The 19492-nt window shown below is 33.9% G+C and overlaps 1 protein-coding gene across 1 annotated transcript in view; it reads left to right on the top strand.

The window, feature by feature from the left end:
* The window catches only part of LOC309863791 (uncharacterized protein), a 171687-nt gene that overhangs the window by 20591 nt on the left and 131604 nt on the right, over window positions 1–19492 (top strand). Inside the window, exon 2 of the mRNA XM_082728968.1 lies at window positions 17898–18032. Within this exon, the coding sequence (XP_082585094.1) occupies window positions 17966–18032 (67 nt within the window). The 5' untranslated portion in view covers window positions 17898–17965. The remainder of the gene's footprint in view (window positions 1–17897; window positions 18033–19492) is intronic.

The raw sequence follows: 19492 nt of genomic DNA, 5'->3' as shown, positions 1-19492 counted from the left end.
CATTCAGGTACACGTGCCCCTTCAGATCACTACATTTGTATCTTCAGGGTAAATACCCAGTTGTGCAATTGCTGAGTCATAGGGTAGCTAACAGACATCTTTAGATGTGGGCCCTACAAATTCTTTAACCATACCAAGGATCCCTGTTTGTTAACCATCCTGAATGCTATTCTTACCTAGATACTGATTATGGTCATCACCTTCTTCTTGATACCGGAAATTAATTGCTACTGCTTTCTCTCTGACATTCTGGAATTCTGCCATCTTCATTCAAATTAGACAGTACATCTCCATAGTGGCATCTCCTGTCTTAATTCTGCCTTTTGGAGGACAAACCCTGTGGTACACTGCAGAAAGACTGACACTCCTCTCACCAATGCATACTCAGTGACCGTACATATTGTCTGAGGCCTGTCAGACACATATTTGATGACTGGGTAGAGCACTTTAGTTCTGCTTCATTTTTTCTATCTTCTTAACACTTGGTAATCTTTACATTTATTAAAGACTATTTCGCATTGTAGCTTAAACTCACATAGGCGGCAGCTAAATGCAAATTCAATCAACTAGCTGACTAAATAGTAAGACCTACCTTTTGCTGAATTAACCAGCACATGAAATCCAGGTTCACTGTCCAATGTGCTATATCAGTTAATTCAGTCCACTTGAAAATCATACTTTGTGAAGTATATATACTTTATTCAGAATAGAGAAGTTGTTTTTTCTCCTTCCAAGGAAGAGTCAGTGGTATTTAGAATTCACATTACTGACAAAAACATAAAAAAAAGTCCCTTCTCCATTTCTTGGGATTTTCTATACATGCTCCCCCTTTCACGTAATGACCTAAATAGATTGTGAACTTAACATATATTGTAATAAAACAACTTCCGAGATCAGATTCTGAGATTTTCAATCCTCCTAAAGACTTTAACTTTTGCTTCTAGCTAGAATATGGACATGATGACCAAGTACTTTACATTATGCAGATTAAGGCAGAATTCTAGGGATGGATTTGTAAAAAGAGAAGAACAATAGGCCACAGGAAATATGTAAAGCCATATTATCTTAGTTTTTTAGTGAGAAAAGGAGAACAATTATATTTTGTTCAGTCCTTTTTTATTTGAGTTTCTATCTCATCAGGCTGAATTTGTATCTTGATACCGTATCCATAATTTCCATAGATATGCATTTATTTTCCTAAAGAGTAAAATTATCTCTATTTTTATTAGATGACTTTATTATGTATGAAATTAAGCACAGCGAAGATTGCATGCCAATTGATTATTTGAAAATAGATTTCTATTCTAAAAGAAAGTATCAAGTGACTCAAAAATAAACTAGTCATTCACTAATTTCTGCTAATGTGGCTTTAATGAATAGTTCTTTTTAACAGTTTCTCAATTTTGTTGGCGGTAAAACAAAACAAAGTAAAACAATACCAGCACTAAAATAAAAACAAAACAAAATGAGAAAGGTCTACACATTTTACAGATTTCATTTGACTAAAAGCACCAGTTTTCTATACACAAGGTATCTTGAAATAGCATTAAACACAAGAATTCATAATCCAGTGTTGCTACTTTTATAAATAATTTTTAAAATTTTTTGTAAAACATACAAAATAGTAAGGAACCCAAGTGCATTACCTATTCCAAAGGAAAAGTGTGCATTTTTAGTAAAGGAATTTGATAATCATCTTCTATTTACTGAAAAGGGCACCACTGAGCCTGGCAACAGAGCACAGAGGTAAACATGCTGGTAACTTGTCCAGTTGGCAGTACACCAAACCCAGCAGCACTCAGCTGTTCTACCTGATTTTTCTATTGACAGTGGTGTTATTAAAACTCTAAGGAACATTCCAGATATCAGACTAAGAAAAACAGCTTGACACTCAGTATGCATCACAAAAACAAAATAACAGACAATATATATGTGTACTATAATGATATTCTAATGAATCCTTTGGTGCAAGAAAATACTAGCTAGACAACTTTTTTTACATAATAAATCCTAAAGATATAAGAATAAAAGATTGCAAAGCTTTATAAAGATAGTATGTGTTTGTCAGAACAACATATATTCATTTATTACCAGAATTAACTTTGAGATAATGAAGTGGAACTGAAGAGACTATTAAACACTAATGAGCATAGAGGTTTAGATTCTTTTGGTAAATAGAGAAATAATTACAAAAGAGAATTTTAGAAATTAGAAAGGCAAAAGTTAAAGAATATGTTGAATGAGAATGGTGTAAGAATGGTTGAATAAGATATGCTCAAGGAATATTAAAATACAGAAGTAGGAATATAATTTCAGTTAATCAACAAATATTCAATAAGACAAATTTCTGTGAAACGTGAGAGGCGATAGGGAAGTGTGGTAAGCAACATGCATAACAATCTTTGTTATCATGGAATTCATAATCTCATAAAGGTAAGAATAATGAAAGTAATGAATCATATGTGTGTGTATATATATGACATATATACAATATATATGTATAATGTGTACACATACTATACACATATTTTATGCACATATGTATGTATAAATGTACATATACTTATATATGCATAATATATATATGATATATATGTATATAAATGCCTATACACATATATTCATATATAGAGTATCAATTTGTGATAAGAGCTTTAAAAATATAAATTTAACAATGAAAAACTCAAATGAGAATTCTAATAGTCTTTGGGTTTATTTATTTATTTATTTATTTATTTATTGTTAGTTAATTGCAGTGTATTGTACAAATTTTGGTTTCTAAAAATTACCTAAACTGGTCACTCAAAATTAATCCTTTGCTCTGAACATTATTCAGGTTTTCCTAGTTACGGAAGATGGCTGATAATAATCACTTAGAAAACTTTTTAGCTACATTCATCTCTGTTCATAGTCTCCAGGGTAAAATATGTGGTAATTAAATGAGCAAAGCATTCAGAAGTACCTTAAGAAAAATTATTATTCTTCCTAATATTACCCTTGAAATTCTGGTGCCAAGTGAACCTTTCATTTAATAAATGAGACATTAGGTTCACAATAACATATCTTTGTCTCTGGTCTCAAAGAAATTTGCTTTCCATCAGTGATTTAGAAGAGAAGAGGTTCTGAATTTCTCAGAGACACAGTTGTCAACTTTCCTTACATCAACTTTTGGAAAAAAATTATGATCATATTGGAAGAACATTCTCACTTTTCACTGTTCCAGGCAGTCTGAATTTTGTGTTGAATCAAGTAGTACTCCTGAGATGACTATATTTAAATTAATAACTTACACCCTTATATGTCAATATTTTATGTAAATAATAATTAACAAAGGTAACATATAAAATATGTAATGGATAAAATTATACTTTATTCCATACCTAGAGACAGTCATCAATAAAATATCATTATTAATTCATGTAAACTTTAATATGCAAACTTTAATATGCAAATGTTTTAAAATAAATTTTTATCAAATTCTGCCAAATTTTTAACATCCTTTTTAAAAAAAAAATGTCTAATACTGTGGATATTTTATAAAAGATTATTTTTATTATTTATTATTTTTTTAAGATTTTATTTATTTATTTGAGAGAGAGAGCACAAAGGGAGAATGGGGGGAGAAGCGGCTCCCTGCTGAGCAGAGAGCCCAATGTAGGGCTTGATCCCAGGACCCTGAGTCAAAGGCAGACACTTACCCAACTGAGCAACCCAGGGGACCAAGATTTATTTATTTTTAGAGAGAGAGAGAGAGAGAGATAATGTGCACAAGCATACAGGTGGGGGAGGCTGGCAGAGGGGAAGAGGGAGAGAGAGAATCTCGAGACAATGAGCCCAAGCAATGAGCCCAAGGTGGAGTTCCACCTCACAACTGGGAGATCATGACCTGAGCAAAATCAAGAGGCCAGGACTTAAATGACTGAGCCACCCAGGTGCCCCTGTTGTGGATATTATTTTATGCTATCATATTTCTCCATAATTATTTGAAAATTGCCTTTAAGAATTGATTATTTGAATTCTTTTTGTTGCAAAAAAAATAGAAATTCAATTAAAGTGACTGTAGAAGAAGAAAAAAATTCCTTTTTTTTCATTTTAGGTTCTTTGGATGATCTAGTAATTAAACTGACATCAGACAGATCAACAAGAGAAAGCAAATTTAATTTTGTTCCTATAGAATCCCCATAAAAATATGAGGACCAAAGGCAGTCGCACAATTGAGGTTTATATGCCATCCTGAGATAAGGGATGGGAAAGTAGCCTGGGGCTTCAAGAGGAGGAGGGCAATTAACAGGAAGATAAGAGGAGTTTGTTAATCAGATATTTTCCTTGCTAGACCGGTAAAGTTTTCAGATAAAAAGTTATCTCTGTTAATAGCTCTCTTTCTGGGATAGGTCCCCTATCTAAATTCTCTTAGGCAGTTAACCAAGAGGTAAAAGTCCCCACCCCCCCTCCCCCCCCACCCCCCACCCCACCCACCCCGCCCCAGTCTGCTAGCCCTTGATTGCCTTTGGTTCAAATTAATCCACATGACAAAGTGACCCAGTTTAGGGAGGCATACTCTGTTCCCCTTCATTGTTCAATCAAAAGGAGAAGGCTCTGTGTTGTAGAATCCAAAACAGAGTTTAACAACCAAGTTTTATTATAGACTCTGAAAAGTTGCAAACCAAGAAATCAAATATTTTTAGAGCTCCTTCTCAATTCTTATCTCAGTTTCTTTCTGCATGTTAATAACCACTTTTTGTTTAAATAATATAATCACCTTTCTCCACATGGGTGCATTGTGACTGCCAAAAGTTTTAAATTTTACATCTTAAAGATTTAAAAATCTATGAAAAAGCATATTAGGTGTCTTAGTCCCAAGACCAAGACCGAAATTTTTAAGCGGATATTTATTATCTCAACTTGGATGAGGTTTCAACCCTGAGCCAACTGATTATGGTCATTATGGTATGGACATTTATAGGCTTAGAAGAAGAAAATTAATTTTTTTTATCATTTTCTTTTAATTCCCCTTTCATTGATAATTACTGAAGTTGAACATTTGTTTTCATTGAATATTTGTTTTCATATGTCAGTTATCAACTTATGCGTCTCCTTTTTTATACTATTGACAGCTTTAATTTTTTTTACATTTAGTATTTTATAAAATTCCATATACATTTTTTAATAAATTTTTAGAGTATATATTTTCTCCAGCATTTCACATGTCTTTTATTTTATACATTCGGTGGTATTATTATATATAATCCTTAAATTCTTTACTTGAGCATAAAATAAAAATTTCCAATAATCCAAATTCTCTTTACACATGAGAAAATGGCACAAGAACCTTCAGGGTGTATGGGAGGCTGTCTTCCACTGGAGACACAGAATGCTTCAGATTGGAGTTCAGGTATCAAATAAGTGGGGTTTTCCCAAAAAAACATTTAAACCCGTGTCCTTTGGGTCCTCTATTGTAGTTATGTTTCTAGGTCTTGAAAAAGCAGTTGGAACAGATATTAGCGGCAAACCATATCTGACAAATGGTGTAACAGCTACTCTGGGAAGAACAGCAGCATTAGCCCTCCTTACCAGAACAGTGAATGAAAAGCAATATTGTGAATTACAGAGATTCATGTCACATTGCAGCGATTGGTGCCACAATCAAAGACTAAAATACAACATCAGCCACCCCTTTCTCTCCCCTTTTAATTTATTCGTTTTTCCTGAGCAAAAGACAGTGTTGTGGAACGAATGACATGAGACTACAGACCTAATCAGACACTGACTTTAAACTGAATGCTGTTCAATGAAGAAAATTAAAATAGTTCCTGATAACAACTGGTAAAAAGTCAGTAATCTGACAATACTCTCCTATCCTGACTCCCTGGCCAAGTTTGTTTTCACTTAGCATGGGTAGCAGTAAAATGTCACTCTTCTTTCTGTCTACATCCCCTCCTCCGCTGTCCCAACTGAGTTCACAGGGAGGTGATCATCTCTCAAGACCAAGGCCACATACTGGTCTATTATATTGATGACATTCTTCTGATAGAATATGGTGAACTTGAAAAACAGGTATCATAGTTACCTTAAGAATATATGAAATATCAGAGGTTTCAGAGAAAACCAACTAAATTTCAAGGGCCTGTACTTCAGTGAAGTTTTTAAAGTCTGAGATGTATTAGAATATCATTTTAGTGAAAGGTGAATAAATGCATCTTGCATCCACTACCTCTAAGAGAAGCATAGTCTTGGTAGGCCTTATTGGATTTTGGAAGGAGCATCTGTATTTGTGTGTGCTTTTCTGAATATTAATTAGTAATGTGTGTCAAAGACAAATTTGAGTACTGACTTAAATTTTTAGGTGAGAGTGCCTGGGTGGCTCAGTGGGTTAAGCATCTGCCTTCGGCTCAGATCATGATCCCGGGGTCCTGGTATGGAGTACTGTGTAGGGTCCCCTGCTCAGTGGGGAGTCTGCTTCTCCTTCTCCCTCTACCCCTCCCCTCTGCTCATGCTCTCTCTTTCACATATTCTCTTTCTCTCTCAAAATAAATAGATAAAATTTTAAAACTTTTTTTTTTTTTTTAGTTGAGTCCTAACAAGAGATATTATTATAAAACTGCTTCTTTGAATAAAAATATTCAGGCAGAATTAACAAGCAAAACCTCAAGTTCATTTTGTTACTTGAAAATTATAGATTCTGATTATATGAAATTTAAGCTAGATTTGATAAAACTAAACACAAGACATTCTTACTTAGTTTTACTCAAGATGGCAAAGATATTAACATCTTCTGTTTTTCATGCCATCTCTAATAGGCAAGACTTGAGGAATTTAAGATCTTTTTGGACATTAGTCTGGTATAATATGTTTTGTATATGATTTTTTTAACATATAACATGTTAGTCATGATGAAAGACAGGCGAGATGAAGACAAGATGACAGTTTTCACTGTTCATTCCTTCTATGGTTTACTTCTCTTCCTCAAGGCACAGATTTAATCAAATATAATTCAACAGTTCTGTGAGTTTTTTTTCATTACTTTGATACTTTTCTCTTTTGACTGATTTTATTCACAGAAGTATACAAGAAATGCTGGTTACTATTTTAATTAATTTAGAAAATTAATTATTAGCACGTCTTTGTTATATGATTAACAAAACTTGAAACATAAAATATTTGGACTAAGAATACAGATACTGGAGACTTTGTAAGGACTTGTTGTTTATAAATTAATTCTAGTTCTCTAATAGTTCTCTAAATATTATTTTTTACTGCCCCTAATAATTTATCTCTCTGAGTGCAGAAAACAAGGACTATCTATTCACTGTTATCAGATTTTGCCTAGGATATATAATATTGACAAGAGTCTTATATTCTCAATATTTTAAAAAGATGATATTTGATTTACTTTAACTTTTTTGAATATTTAGTTATTTAAGATTCTGTGAGTAATAACACTAATATTTGGATCTACTGTGGGCAAGATTCTTTTGCCTTTCACTTAACTACTCTCTTTTCGATGTCATGTTATTTTTGAGTACCAGATACCACATATGAAAAACAGTAGAGATAATTTTATCTTCTGGATAATGTTATCTTTCTTTACTTATAGAGAAATTCCCCTTTACTTGCAACCAGGGGAGATTCACTTACTCAAATCACAATTAATCTGACTTGAATCTGGACCTAAACCTGTGACTGTGGTAGAAAAATGAAAAGAAGAAAGAAGGAAGGAAGGCAGGGAGGCAGGCAGGCTTTAAACTCTATGCAGCTCATGTGCAGATTATTTGTTTAATTTTTAAACCTGAATTTGACAAAATGACTTGATTTTGGCCAATGTTAGCATAGCAAATGGGATACAAGGAGATCTGGGAATGTACTTGCACATTGGCCATGACTTTCTTCGAGGAAGGAAACCCAACCTTCACAGTGTGAATAACCTGTGTAAAATAACCCAGGCAGCCTGGCTGACAACCTACCAACAATCAGACATATGAATGAGGACATCTTAAAGTCATGGACCCCCTGCCAAACTGTCCACTGACTGTGGTGAGCCAAGGCAAGAATGGACCGACTTGCCAAACTTCAGAATGGTTGTTGTTTGAAGCTACCAATATTTGGGGGATTTGTTGCATGTCTCAGGCTAATTGATACTGGTCAATTTCTGATTGACTTTGACTCTGATGGTTATTCCTTCCTGATCACAACTGAAAGTATGGGAATGTTTACCAGTAATTGTCTGTGTTGGCAAACATTGAAATCCAATTTTTGTCCCCCTAGATGCATGAAAGTATCAAAAACTTGGCTTCTCTGGTTCTCAGCATCTCAGTGGCTACTACTTTCTGCTAAGCTACTTCTTTCTGCTAAGGTTCTCGTGGCTTCTTAACAGGCCAGCAACTCAAGGGAGAAAACTAGCAGTGAATATTGGGCTCTCTCTGAGATCATCTTCTCTCCAGAACTTTACTCAGCAAATTCTATTTTAGCAGCAGTCCAGTACCTTCAAATATATAATGTTTAATTTCTCAAAGAATGTTGCTTTGAAACAAGCCAAGTCTAATATTGAAAGAAAGGAAATTATGTGCATTAAATTGTACAAGTTTGCAGATTATAAACTCCTTGAGAAAAGGGCTATATGGTTTATTTGCCTTTGAGTGCCAACATAGAATATCATGTCTGAAATAAGAATTTCCCAACATTTTTCTGTTGGGATTAAAAGTAAGCTTGTTATCAAAAATGGAGAGGGGGGAAAAAGAGAGAGAGAGAGAATGCCACTTGCTGACTGGGAAGGCAAGTTGAGATTTATACATAAGGGTCAAGGAGAAGCTTTTGTTGCAGGTAAGTTTTGATGTTTATCATCGATAAGAAAGCATTCATTTTTTAAAACAATAATATTTGAACACTTTTCAGCTTATATTGTAGACATGATACATTACAAGATAGTTTAAAAATAGTCCATTCTTGGGGTGCTGTGTGGATCAGTTGTTAAGTGTCTGCCTTCAACTCAGGTCATGATGTCAGGGTCCTGGGATCGAATCCCACATTGGATCTCTGCTCAGCAGGGAGCCTGCTTCCTCCCCTCTCTCTCTCTGCCTGCCTCTCTGCCTACTTGTGATCTCTGTCTGTCAAATAAATAAATAAAATCTTAAAAAAAAAAAAAGGGTCGATTCTTTCAAGGAGCTCAATTTGTATGTAGAACAAAATAACCATTTAAGCTTCACAAAATTCTACCATTTTTATCTCTAAAATGTATTTCAGATAGACTTTTTTATGCTTATGCCACTTGCACTGTCTTCATCCTAGTTCTGTCACTGCATCAGCCTAGTTTAGAGCAACAGCTTCTCAAAAGGTCTTCAGAGTTTCAAGAAACACCATTTGCTCCAATCCATTCAAATGATGAGTTCAGAGTGATATCTTTAAAACTGAAATTAGATCACAAGGCTTTTTATCTCTGCTTAAGACTTTTCATTTTTTTAAACTCTTGTTAGAATCCAAATTCCTTAGCCCCAAATACCTAAATGAACTTGCTTCTGCTTTCATTTCCAGTTTCTCATCTTATGAACCTGCCCATCTGGCTTTAATGTTTACTACTTCCCAGTCTTTATTGTCTTCTATTAGTTTAGTTTAGTTTAGCTTAGTTTTGTTTTGTTTTTGCATCAGACTCTCTCCTGCCTCCGGATTTTGTGCTTTCTGTTCCCTGGAACAGCATGTTCTTACCTGTGTTTTCTCCTGTGAGCTACTCTGACAAAGCTATACTTCAGGGAAGATTTCTTTGACTGTACTGTCTAAAAGAGGCCCCTTCACCACCCAACCTCCGTCTCCCAGCACATGGCCACAATATGTTTATCAGGTCAACTCTTGACATCTGGTCTCCAATCTTTCACCACACCCAGGAAATTCAAATGTTTTGTTGATGCACACTTATTTGGTGAAGCAGCTTAGCACACGTTAAGAATACAGTTGGGTAGCTCAATTATTTATTAGTTAGTTGATTTGTTATTTCCACTAAAGTACAAGGCCAGCAAGTACACAGAGATTGCCTGTCTTGTACTCTGCTTAATTCCCAGTGCCGAACACATTGTAGTCAATAATATGCACTAAATAAATTTTTATTGAATCAATAAATGAAAACATGAATATGTAACAAGTGACCTGCAAAGTCCTGGGTATCTAGAGATCAGGACAAATTGTTCTGTTAAGTAACTTTCGCTGTTGTGAATACCTGTACACAGATAATAATATAATAAAAATCTATTGAGATAAATGTCATGCAAGAGGAAAGAAATGGTCACTTAAACTTGACCTTAGTAGAGAAAACATTCTATTCATATTAGAAATAATGTTCCACCTTCTACTTTTCATCAAAGCACATTTTCCTAAGCTTTAGATCACAGAAGCTCTGAGAGACATTTAAATACTTAGTATAATGGCTAGCTAGTAGCAACATATTTAATTTCTTGCAGAAAAGTCGAATTATCATAGAAGTAAGAACAGTAGTCACTAAGAGTAATGTGCAATGATTTCTGGTATTTTTACATAATCGTGTTTGTATCTTTTAAAAAGTTTTTATGATCTTAATATATAAAAAATATGTATTAAAATATGCCTAAGTATATAAAATTTCTAATTTTAGAATTAGAATTCTAATTCTGGATTAAGCTTGCATAGATTTAAATCACAGATCCCTCCCTTTCCAGTAACAGTGCAACATACCCATGAGCAAATTGTTCAATCTATGCCATAGCCTTTTTTAAAAGTGGAAATTAGAATAATACCTATCTTATAAGGTATTTTACGTGTTTAATAAGGGAATTTATATGACATTATTACAATATACAATATTAATATAAGTTGCATGTAAATATTTAGTTTTATTGGCTTTATAATTATATATACATATATATTTATTTATTTAAAGATTTTATTTATTTATTTGACAGAGAGATAGAAAGAATGCACAAGGCAAGGCAGAGCAGCAGACAGAGAGAGAGGGAGATCAGGTTCTCTGCCACTGAGCAGGGAACCCAATACAGGGCTCAATCCCAGGACCATGGGATCATTATCTGAGCTGAAGGCAGCCGCTTAAACGACTGAGTCACCCAGGCACCCCTATTATATTTTGAAAGAAGAAAAATTTGAAACCCAAGTAGAGATTAATTCTTGATATGTTTGAAAAGCTGAAAAAATATATATACTTTTGCTTCAGAATTTTATACTTTAAAAAAGATACTCTGAAGATATATTTGCATTTCTTAACAAAGGATTAGATGCAATAATATAAAATATTCATAATATAAAATAATCATAATATAAAATAATATAAATATTGAATAATTTAGCATATGTTAAACAAGGAGTACTTATATATGTAGACATTAAATTACTTGCTAGATGAACACTTATTTTTAAGGATAGATGCAAGTTATTGTAAGATTGAAACATATTTCCAAGCAGTATATTTATTTACTCCTATATGCATCAAATTTATTCTGGATCAGTTATATATCAGGTAATTGTTGAAATGTGGTTAATGAAATAATGAGTGTTTCTCCTTATTTTACTTGTTTCGATTTTCCAATATTTTCACAATGTATGTGGATTTTATACATTGATTTTTATTCTTTTTTAAGGAAAAAAAATCTTTAAACTAAGAGAAGATAGTTAAATAAAAATTCTGCAACTGGGAGGCAAAAAAAAAAAGGGATAAAATCACTCATAGAGGTTTCTTCTTATGTGCTTATTTTAAAAACAAATTAACAGGAAACATATTAATGGGAGATCCTCTCTGCTAGAATGTTCTCATTACTTGACTGGTTGTGTATATTTTTTTCAGTGGAAGTTTTAGATTTTTTTCCAAGTGTCCAAACAAAAAAGATCCACTTTAAACTAATATTTTGCTCACTTATATCTATCAGGCTTTCATAGAATTCTAAAAGCTTATTTAGACTTCTGAGGCAACAAGTAACTATAAAATAATAAGTTTTTTGTTTCATTTCTTTGCTTTGAAAATTCATGCAGAATCTAATGTCAGAGGTAGAGTAGTCTGGCAGAGTAATATAAGGGATTGATGACAAAGCTGGTGCTGAGCATAAAGTCAGCACAGCAAGTAAATACAAGTATATGGAATCAGAAAGGGATTTTGTATGGGCAAATAAGGTTTAAGACCTTTAGTTCCACAATACACCACTCTGACATCATGAAATACTGCATAACAAATAAGAAAGTATAATATTTAAAGGACAAAGAAACTTTAAATATGTTCATGACTGCACATAATTTAAATTTGATAAGTTATAGTTCAAAGTCAATTGGATAGAGCTATTCAAAGGCAATGTTTTCAGCTACTCATTTGAACTATATATTTTTCTCCTAGAAAATACAATTTACATTTCCAATGAATGTATGTTTGGTTAATATGACCCTTGTCATGTTTTGATTTATATTCTAATTTCATTCCTTTTTTCTTAGCTGTAACAGAAGGCTCTTCCCATGCTTCTGCAATTTAAGGCTTATACTGAAACACAAAGGAGATGGTCATAATAGTTAAAACTTTGATATATTATCTGGGTGTTAAAAGGTGATTTTAAAATTAATTGAATATAATTAAACGTCTTTTAATGTATCACAGGGAGTATGATTACATTACTAGATAACTAATTCTACATACTTTAAAGCTTAAATACAAGCAGACTTTGTGTATAGGGCTCCACATTCTGTAGGACACTGCACTTGGTTTAATGCCCTTCCATTGTCATCTTAAAGTTTGTATTCGTCTTCAAATAAGAGTACCCACATTTCCATTTTCTAAACTGAAAGTTATATAGTCAGTTCTATACACAAAATATTAAAGTTTACTATAACTCATTTTAATAGTCATAACATGCTAATATATCACTCCATTCAAGGTAGCTCTGTCATTCCTTCATATTTTCTAAACTAATGTTTTCTAATTACTTATTGTTGCAGAACTAATTATTACAAAATTTAGTAGCTTAACAAAAGCCATTTCGTTATACCTCATGATATTTCAATGAGGACTTCAGCCAGGGATTGCACAGCTGTGACTGCGATCATGCATGACTGCGATTGCACAGCTGTGACTGCGATCATGCGGTGTTATTCACCGGGCAGCTAGAAGGTCCAACATGGTGTCAACCTACAATGCTTGGTACCTTGATGAAGCACTCCCTTTCCTTTTGTCTCAGGATCTTTCTATGTAGACCCTTTAGTGTGATAGATTTCTAAAAGTCTCAGAAATAACGCAGTGGAAGAAAAAGAGGAATGGAAGAATGGAAGAATGGAAGAAAAAGAGTTCATTAATACTCAACTGGATGTTGTTAAAACAACACTTCCACTGTGTTCTAGTGTTCAAAGAAGCCAGAGTCCACTCATATTCAAGAGGAGGGGTGACAGGCATCCTACAGGAATGACAGGCTTACAGGAAAAGTGTCAGAACATTTATATTCTTACTCAGTTTGCTAAGTCAGGATTAGGCTAATATGGACAAATAATTTATTTTTAAACATAAATAACTTTGTACACACTGCTTTTATGTCACTTAAGTAATTTTATAGACATATAGTTATTAAAAGATATATGCTTTTATATATACACACATAGATATAACAAAATAAAATAAATGTAAGTAGGGAGAGCTATTAGTACATAAGTTTATAGGTATAGATAAAATGTATGGATGTAATTTCTATGTATTTCCTCACTAGACAAAATTCCATTGGATCCTATTAGTTTCTTTTTTCATCATTAGGCCCTATTAAAGTGTTTTAAACCTAGATTAGACTTTATAGTTTGTTCTAGTATGAGTTTCTGAAATTAAAAAAAAAAAACAAAAAATAAAAAAACAAACTCATATATATTAAGTAAACACGGACATGATGTCATTATAATATGAAAGTCACATTTGGTTTACACTTAGTTAATATTTGCATTACTAGGGAATGGTAACTGAAACAAATTACATGAATACAAGTGAGTGCTAGGAAGGATTGCAGTATAGTGTATGAATATCACATACCTTACCTACTCCTTTCTCAGTTTGGTTGCATGCTGTCATGGAAGTGTTTACCCTATGGTTCCTTATAATTCCTCCCCTCCTGTCTGTCTCAGCATATGGGAGTGTTCCTTACATTCCATTGTATACATCTGCTTTTACATTTTTAAAGAGATACACTTATAATTGGTAGAATTAATTTATTAGGTTTTAACATACATATTTTCAAACATCTGCAGCTTATTTTGTTGAAATCAAGACTTTTGTAATTAGTTGCAGATATTTTGAGAGTTTTTTTTTTTTTTTTAAGATTTTATTTATTTATTTTAGAAACAGAGATTACAAGCAGGCAAGAGAAGCAGGCAGGGAGAGAGAGGAGAAAGCAGGCTCTCACGGAGCAGAGAGCCCGGTGTGGGGCTCGATCCCAGGATGCTGGGATCATGACCTGAGCCAAAAGCAGAGGCTTTAACCCACTGAGCCACCCAGGCGCCCCTTGAGAGGTATGTTTTAACACCACTCTTCTTTTATCATTTTTAGAATGAAATGCTGCAGGATGAGAGGTTTCCCAATATACATGCATTGTGTCATAGCAGAAACATCCATTTATATTTGTTGAGTTAAATTTACTTTGCATATATAAGTGGCATCACATCAACAAAATTTACTTTGTGTATTTAAATAACATAATGACTTTATTTCTATCATCTGCATTTTAAATTGCAGTAAATATAAATATTTAAATGATTGTCAATTGACTTTATAGAAGCAAGAAAGGATTTTTTTAAGCAGAGAGTGATTGAAAACAATACATTTTAACTTGACTTTAAATATTTTATTATTGGATATTTAATCTCCTCTTTAATGATTCTTCTATGCAAAGAAGCCCAATTACACTTTCCTTATGCATACCAGTTAAGTATGAAACAAGGCTGCCTCTGGAAAAGAATTCACAGATTGTGTCAGATTATCAAATGCTTTTGCCAATGGAGGCCAGCAATTTAAAGGAATAAAAAGAAATACTTTAAATCATCTCGCAAAAATTGAAATTTCTTAAAATTACACGTGTAGATGTATTTTCATAAAAATACATATGAAATATAATAAATTCTCTTTTACATACAAAATATAATTAATTCACAGCTGGAAAATAAACAAATAGAATTAAAAATAAAACAGAACAGGAGCCCCTGGGTGGCTCAGTGGGTTAAGCCTCTGCCTTCAGCTCAAGTCATGATCTCAGGGTCCTGGGATTGAGTCCTGCATTGAGCTCTCTGCTCAGCCGGGCAGGGAGCCTACTTCCCCATTCTCCCCTCCCCCAAGTCCTCTCTGCCTACTTGTGATCTCTGTCTGTCAAATGAATAAACTCTTAAAAGAAGAAAGAAAAAAAGAAAGAAAGAAACGAACAGGACATACTTTCATGAGCCTAATTTAAGTAGAGATAATATGTAATGTGATCTCATGAGGTGTCTGGGTGGCTCAGTGGGTTGAGGCTCTGCCTTTGGCTCAGATCATGATTTCAGGGTCTTGGGTTCAAGCCCTGATTTGAGCTGTGTGCTCAGCAGGGAGCCTGCTTCCCGCTCTCCCTCTACCTCCCTCTCTGTCTACTGTGATCTCTGTCTGTCACATAAATAAATAAAATCTTTAAAAAAATGTATATAATGTGATCTTTATGACTCCCAACAATAGAAAAGGGAAAAACTTATGTTTTAATGATAAATCTTTTGTGAGATTTGTTTTTAAATCTATTTATTTATTTGACAGAGAGAGAGAGATCACAAGTAGGCAGAGAGGTAGGCAGAGAGAGAGGAAGAAACAGGCTCCCTGCTGACCAGATAGCCCGATGTGGGGCTCGATCCCAGGACCCTGGGATCATGACCTGAGCCGAAGGCAGAGGGTTTAACCCACTGAGCCACCCAGGTGCCCCTTTTGTGAGAGTTTTAAATTCAGACTTTATTATTATTATTTTTAGAGCAGTATATGTTCCTGAGCCAAGAAGGTTGTGCCATCCTTGATTAGGAATGACACATTGATGTCTTAAGTCAAAAAAGAGCCTCTGTGTCTTTTTTGACTCCTCTGTGTTGGAGAAAAGATCCAGGTATTAGAGAGTATCTCCACTGAAGGAGGCAAATATAATTTAGTTTAACCCATTGGGCTTGGCAAATGATCAAGGAAGGAAAGAAAGAAAGAAAGAAAGAAAGAAAGAAAGAAAGAAAGAAAGAAAGAAAGAAAAAAAAAAAGGGTGAAGGAGGGAAGGAAGGAAGGAAAGAAGGGGAAGGGAAAAAGAAAAGACTGTGATTCCAAGACAGATTGCAGCATGGACTGCATGGGCAAATAATGAGATGGAAGAAGCAATGGAGATTCAGCATCTAGCACCGGTCAAAACTAAGACTCTTCTGAATCAGCGAGTGTAAGTTACTTGAGCTTAACAATGCTGAGAAAACTGACCACTGCACAAGACATCCTGGTTTTGACATCAACAGCAGGAGTCTCAGGTTGCCCTAAGACCAGTGAGATTCAGTAATCTCCCACTATCACTCTGAGAAGATGTACAACTCATTGCAATGAAATATAAACACACTGACCATCTTTAACTTGACTTTTTCATTCATAATCCTTAGGTATCTTTCTAGAATAACTGTTTGGGATCTACTGCTTCATTTTTAACATCGGAGTCTCCAGTATTCAACCCATCCCTTTTGAACTGCTTTTTAGACTTTTCCAATCTTTAGCTATTACCAAGAAAAAAATGACAGGTTGGACAATAATGAATACAACTTTTTACACTTGTTTAATTATTCTTTTTCATAAATCCCCTATAAATAGAACAAATGGATCAAAGTTTATCAGCATTTCAAAATTTTGAAATATTATGCAGATTTTCCTCTAGAGAGGTTGTTACTAATTGGTAGTATCACAAAATGTATAAAAATTATTGTGATATATACCTTTACAGTGAAGTCATATTTTCATTGAGAGATGGATGAATTATTTTTGCTTGGGTGTTTTGGGATTCTTATGTCTCTTTCATATTATTTGTTCTTTTATATTTTTTTTCCCCATTGACATATAGTTGGCATCTACATTTCCATTTAATTTGGAGCAGGCATTTGAAACAAATTAAAATCATTCACTTACTTCAGATTAGGTAAAAAATTAATAAAACTTTGAGAATAGACACACACACTCACACACCCACACACACAAGGGTTTATTACTGAAGATATGTAAAATTACCTACAGCTATAATCCTTATGCCAAACTGAATAGGAAAAGCTCAGAGAGGATAAGACTAAACACAAAAACTCAACTCTGCACATCAACTGTAAGTAACTCGAGAAGTTAAATTTTGCTCTGAATGAATATGGATAACATATATGCCAGAATATAATACCATAAAAAATTTCAAAAATATGAGTTTTAGGTTATTGAGTACAGATTTATATTTGATTTATGGGAAAAAAAGTTCCCTCATGGAAACAGCTTTTATACTAATTTTACATATCTGATGGAACTTTCTATATATCTGAGTTATTGTCATTTATAAGAAATATATAGTATATATTTGGTCATTCTGATACCTAAAATATATTTCCTATACAAATTTGGTCTTTGTGGTTCCAGGATCACAGCTCCTAAAACTCTTCGAATTCCCTATCATAAAAGCAATAAAGGTGTTTTTTGTTATGTTAATAAAGTGACTTTTAAAGAGCCTTTCCTTAACCTAAGGGTGGGGGCTGGTTGCCAGTGATGCCAACCCTGTGATTAAAAGGTTGAAATTTACCCCAACCCCTGCCCAGTGAAGGTAGCAGGCTTAGAGATTGAGTATCATTACCAATGGCTGATGATTTAATCAATTGTAGTGGTCTCCTTTATCCAGTGTTTACTTTCCACAGTTTCGCTTTCCAAGATTTTGGTCATCTGGGGTCAACTTTGGTTCTGGAGCAGATACTCTTCCTGCAGAAGGCCAAAGTGCCTATGTCATTCACCTCATTTCTTTCCCCATGTAGGCATTTTATCATCTCCCAGCATCATCAGAAGAAGGGTGAGTACAGTACAATAAGATGTTTTGAGAGAGAGCAAGACCATATTCACATAACTTTTGTTAAAGTACACTATTATAGTTCTGTTTTATTATTAGTTACTATTGGCTATCTCTTTCTGTGCCTAATTTGTAACAAACTTTTCATGGGTGTGTATGTTTTGGAAAAAGGATAGTATATATAGGATTTAGTACTGTCCTTGGTTTCAGGTTTCAGACAGCAACTGGGGACCTTGGAATGTACTCCCTGAAGATAAAGGGCGGGGGCTATACCATAGGCCAATGTAATGAAACGTGGAAATTTGGGGAGAGTGACACTTGGATGAAGAGGATGGAAGCTCTACACCCTTTCCCCATGCTGTGCCCTATGTATCTCTTCCATAAAATGTTTCTCTGAGCACTGTGAGCCACTCTAGCAAATTAATCAAACCCAAGGTGAGGGTCCTAAGAAACTGATTTATAGCCAGTTGGTTAAAAGTACAGGTAACAACCTGAATTTGTGACTCGTGTCTGAAGTCCAAGGAGGAGGAGGGTTGGGGGTCATTGGAACTGCTATCCTATAGCTGGTTGGTCACAGATGACTCTTGCAACTGGTGTCTGAAATGTGCACTGTGCTAGTACAGACTTAGAGGGCTGATTCTTGAGCGGTGGAATCTGGACAGAGTCAGAATTGAGCTGAATTGTAAGACTCCCAGCTGGGGTCTAATCATTGCTTCTGGGTATGGAGGACACTCCCTCAACATTAAAATTCAGTTCAAAAACGAATCAATGTCTATAATTACTACTTCTGTGATATTTTAGGGAATGCTAGAATAATTAATGAAAAAAGATAGAATATTGATTGTAATTTTCAAATAGCTGTGAATCTTGAGTATTTTCCTCATCAAATACCTCAGTTCAAAGGAATAATTTGTTTTTTACCAGCTTAAAACTAAGGTTAACTAGAACTGTATTATTAGTAATAAAGTAAATCTTCAAGAAGTTTTTTAAGAAACAAATATAAGCTATGTCAAGTTGTACTTGTTTGATTTTCCTGAAGAACTGTCACCATGTTATTTTCTTTAAAATTCTCTTCAGGCATTCAAATAGCAAAATAATAAATAAAATATAAAATGAAATAAATTATAAAATAAAATAAAATTTACTTTGTATTCATCCTGGGACATCTTATAAAATGAATTTTGAAAAGTGGCTTCATGAATTTGAATAATTCCCAGTGTCTCTCTTAAACTGCAAGTAAGCAAGCAAATATATTAAGGTCACTTTACTTTGGATTATATATGTGTGTATATATATGATTACAATACAAACATAAGAAACTAAATAATGAAAATAGTAGAAATCTTAAATCTTTAGAAGTTTAGTAAATCACAGGGGTTGGAAGCTCAAAAGCAAATAGCATATAAGATTTATCAGAGAATTTTCTTCTGATTAGGCGCTATTAAAAACGGAACATTTTAGAG

This window comes from Mustela nivalis, assembly GCF_964662115.1.
Source record: "Mustela nivalis genome assembly, chromosome: 4".
In the NCBI taxonomy this organism is placed as follows: Eukaryota; Metazoa; Chordata; class Mammalia; order Carnivora; family Mustelidae; genus Mustela; species Mustela nivalis.
This window is presented reverse-complemented; position numbering and strand designations above follow the sequence as displayed.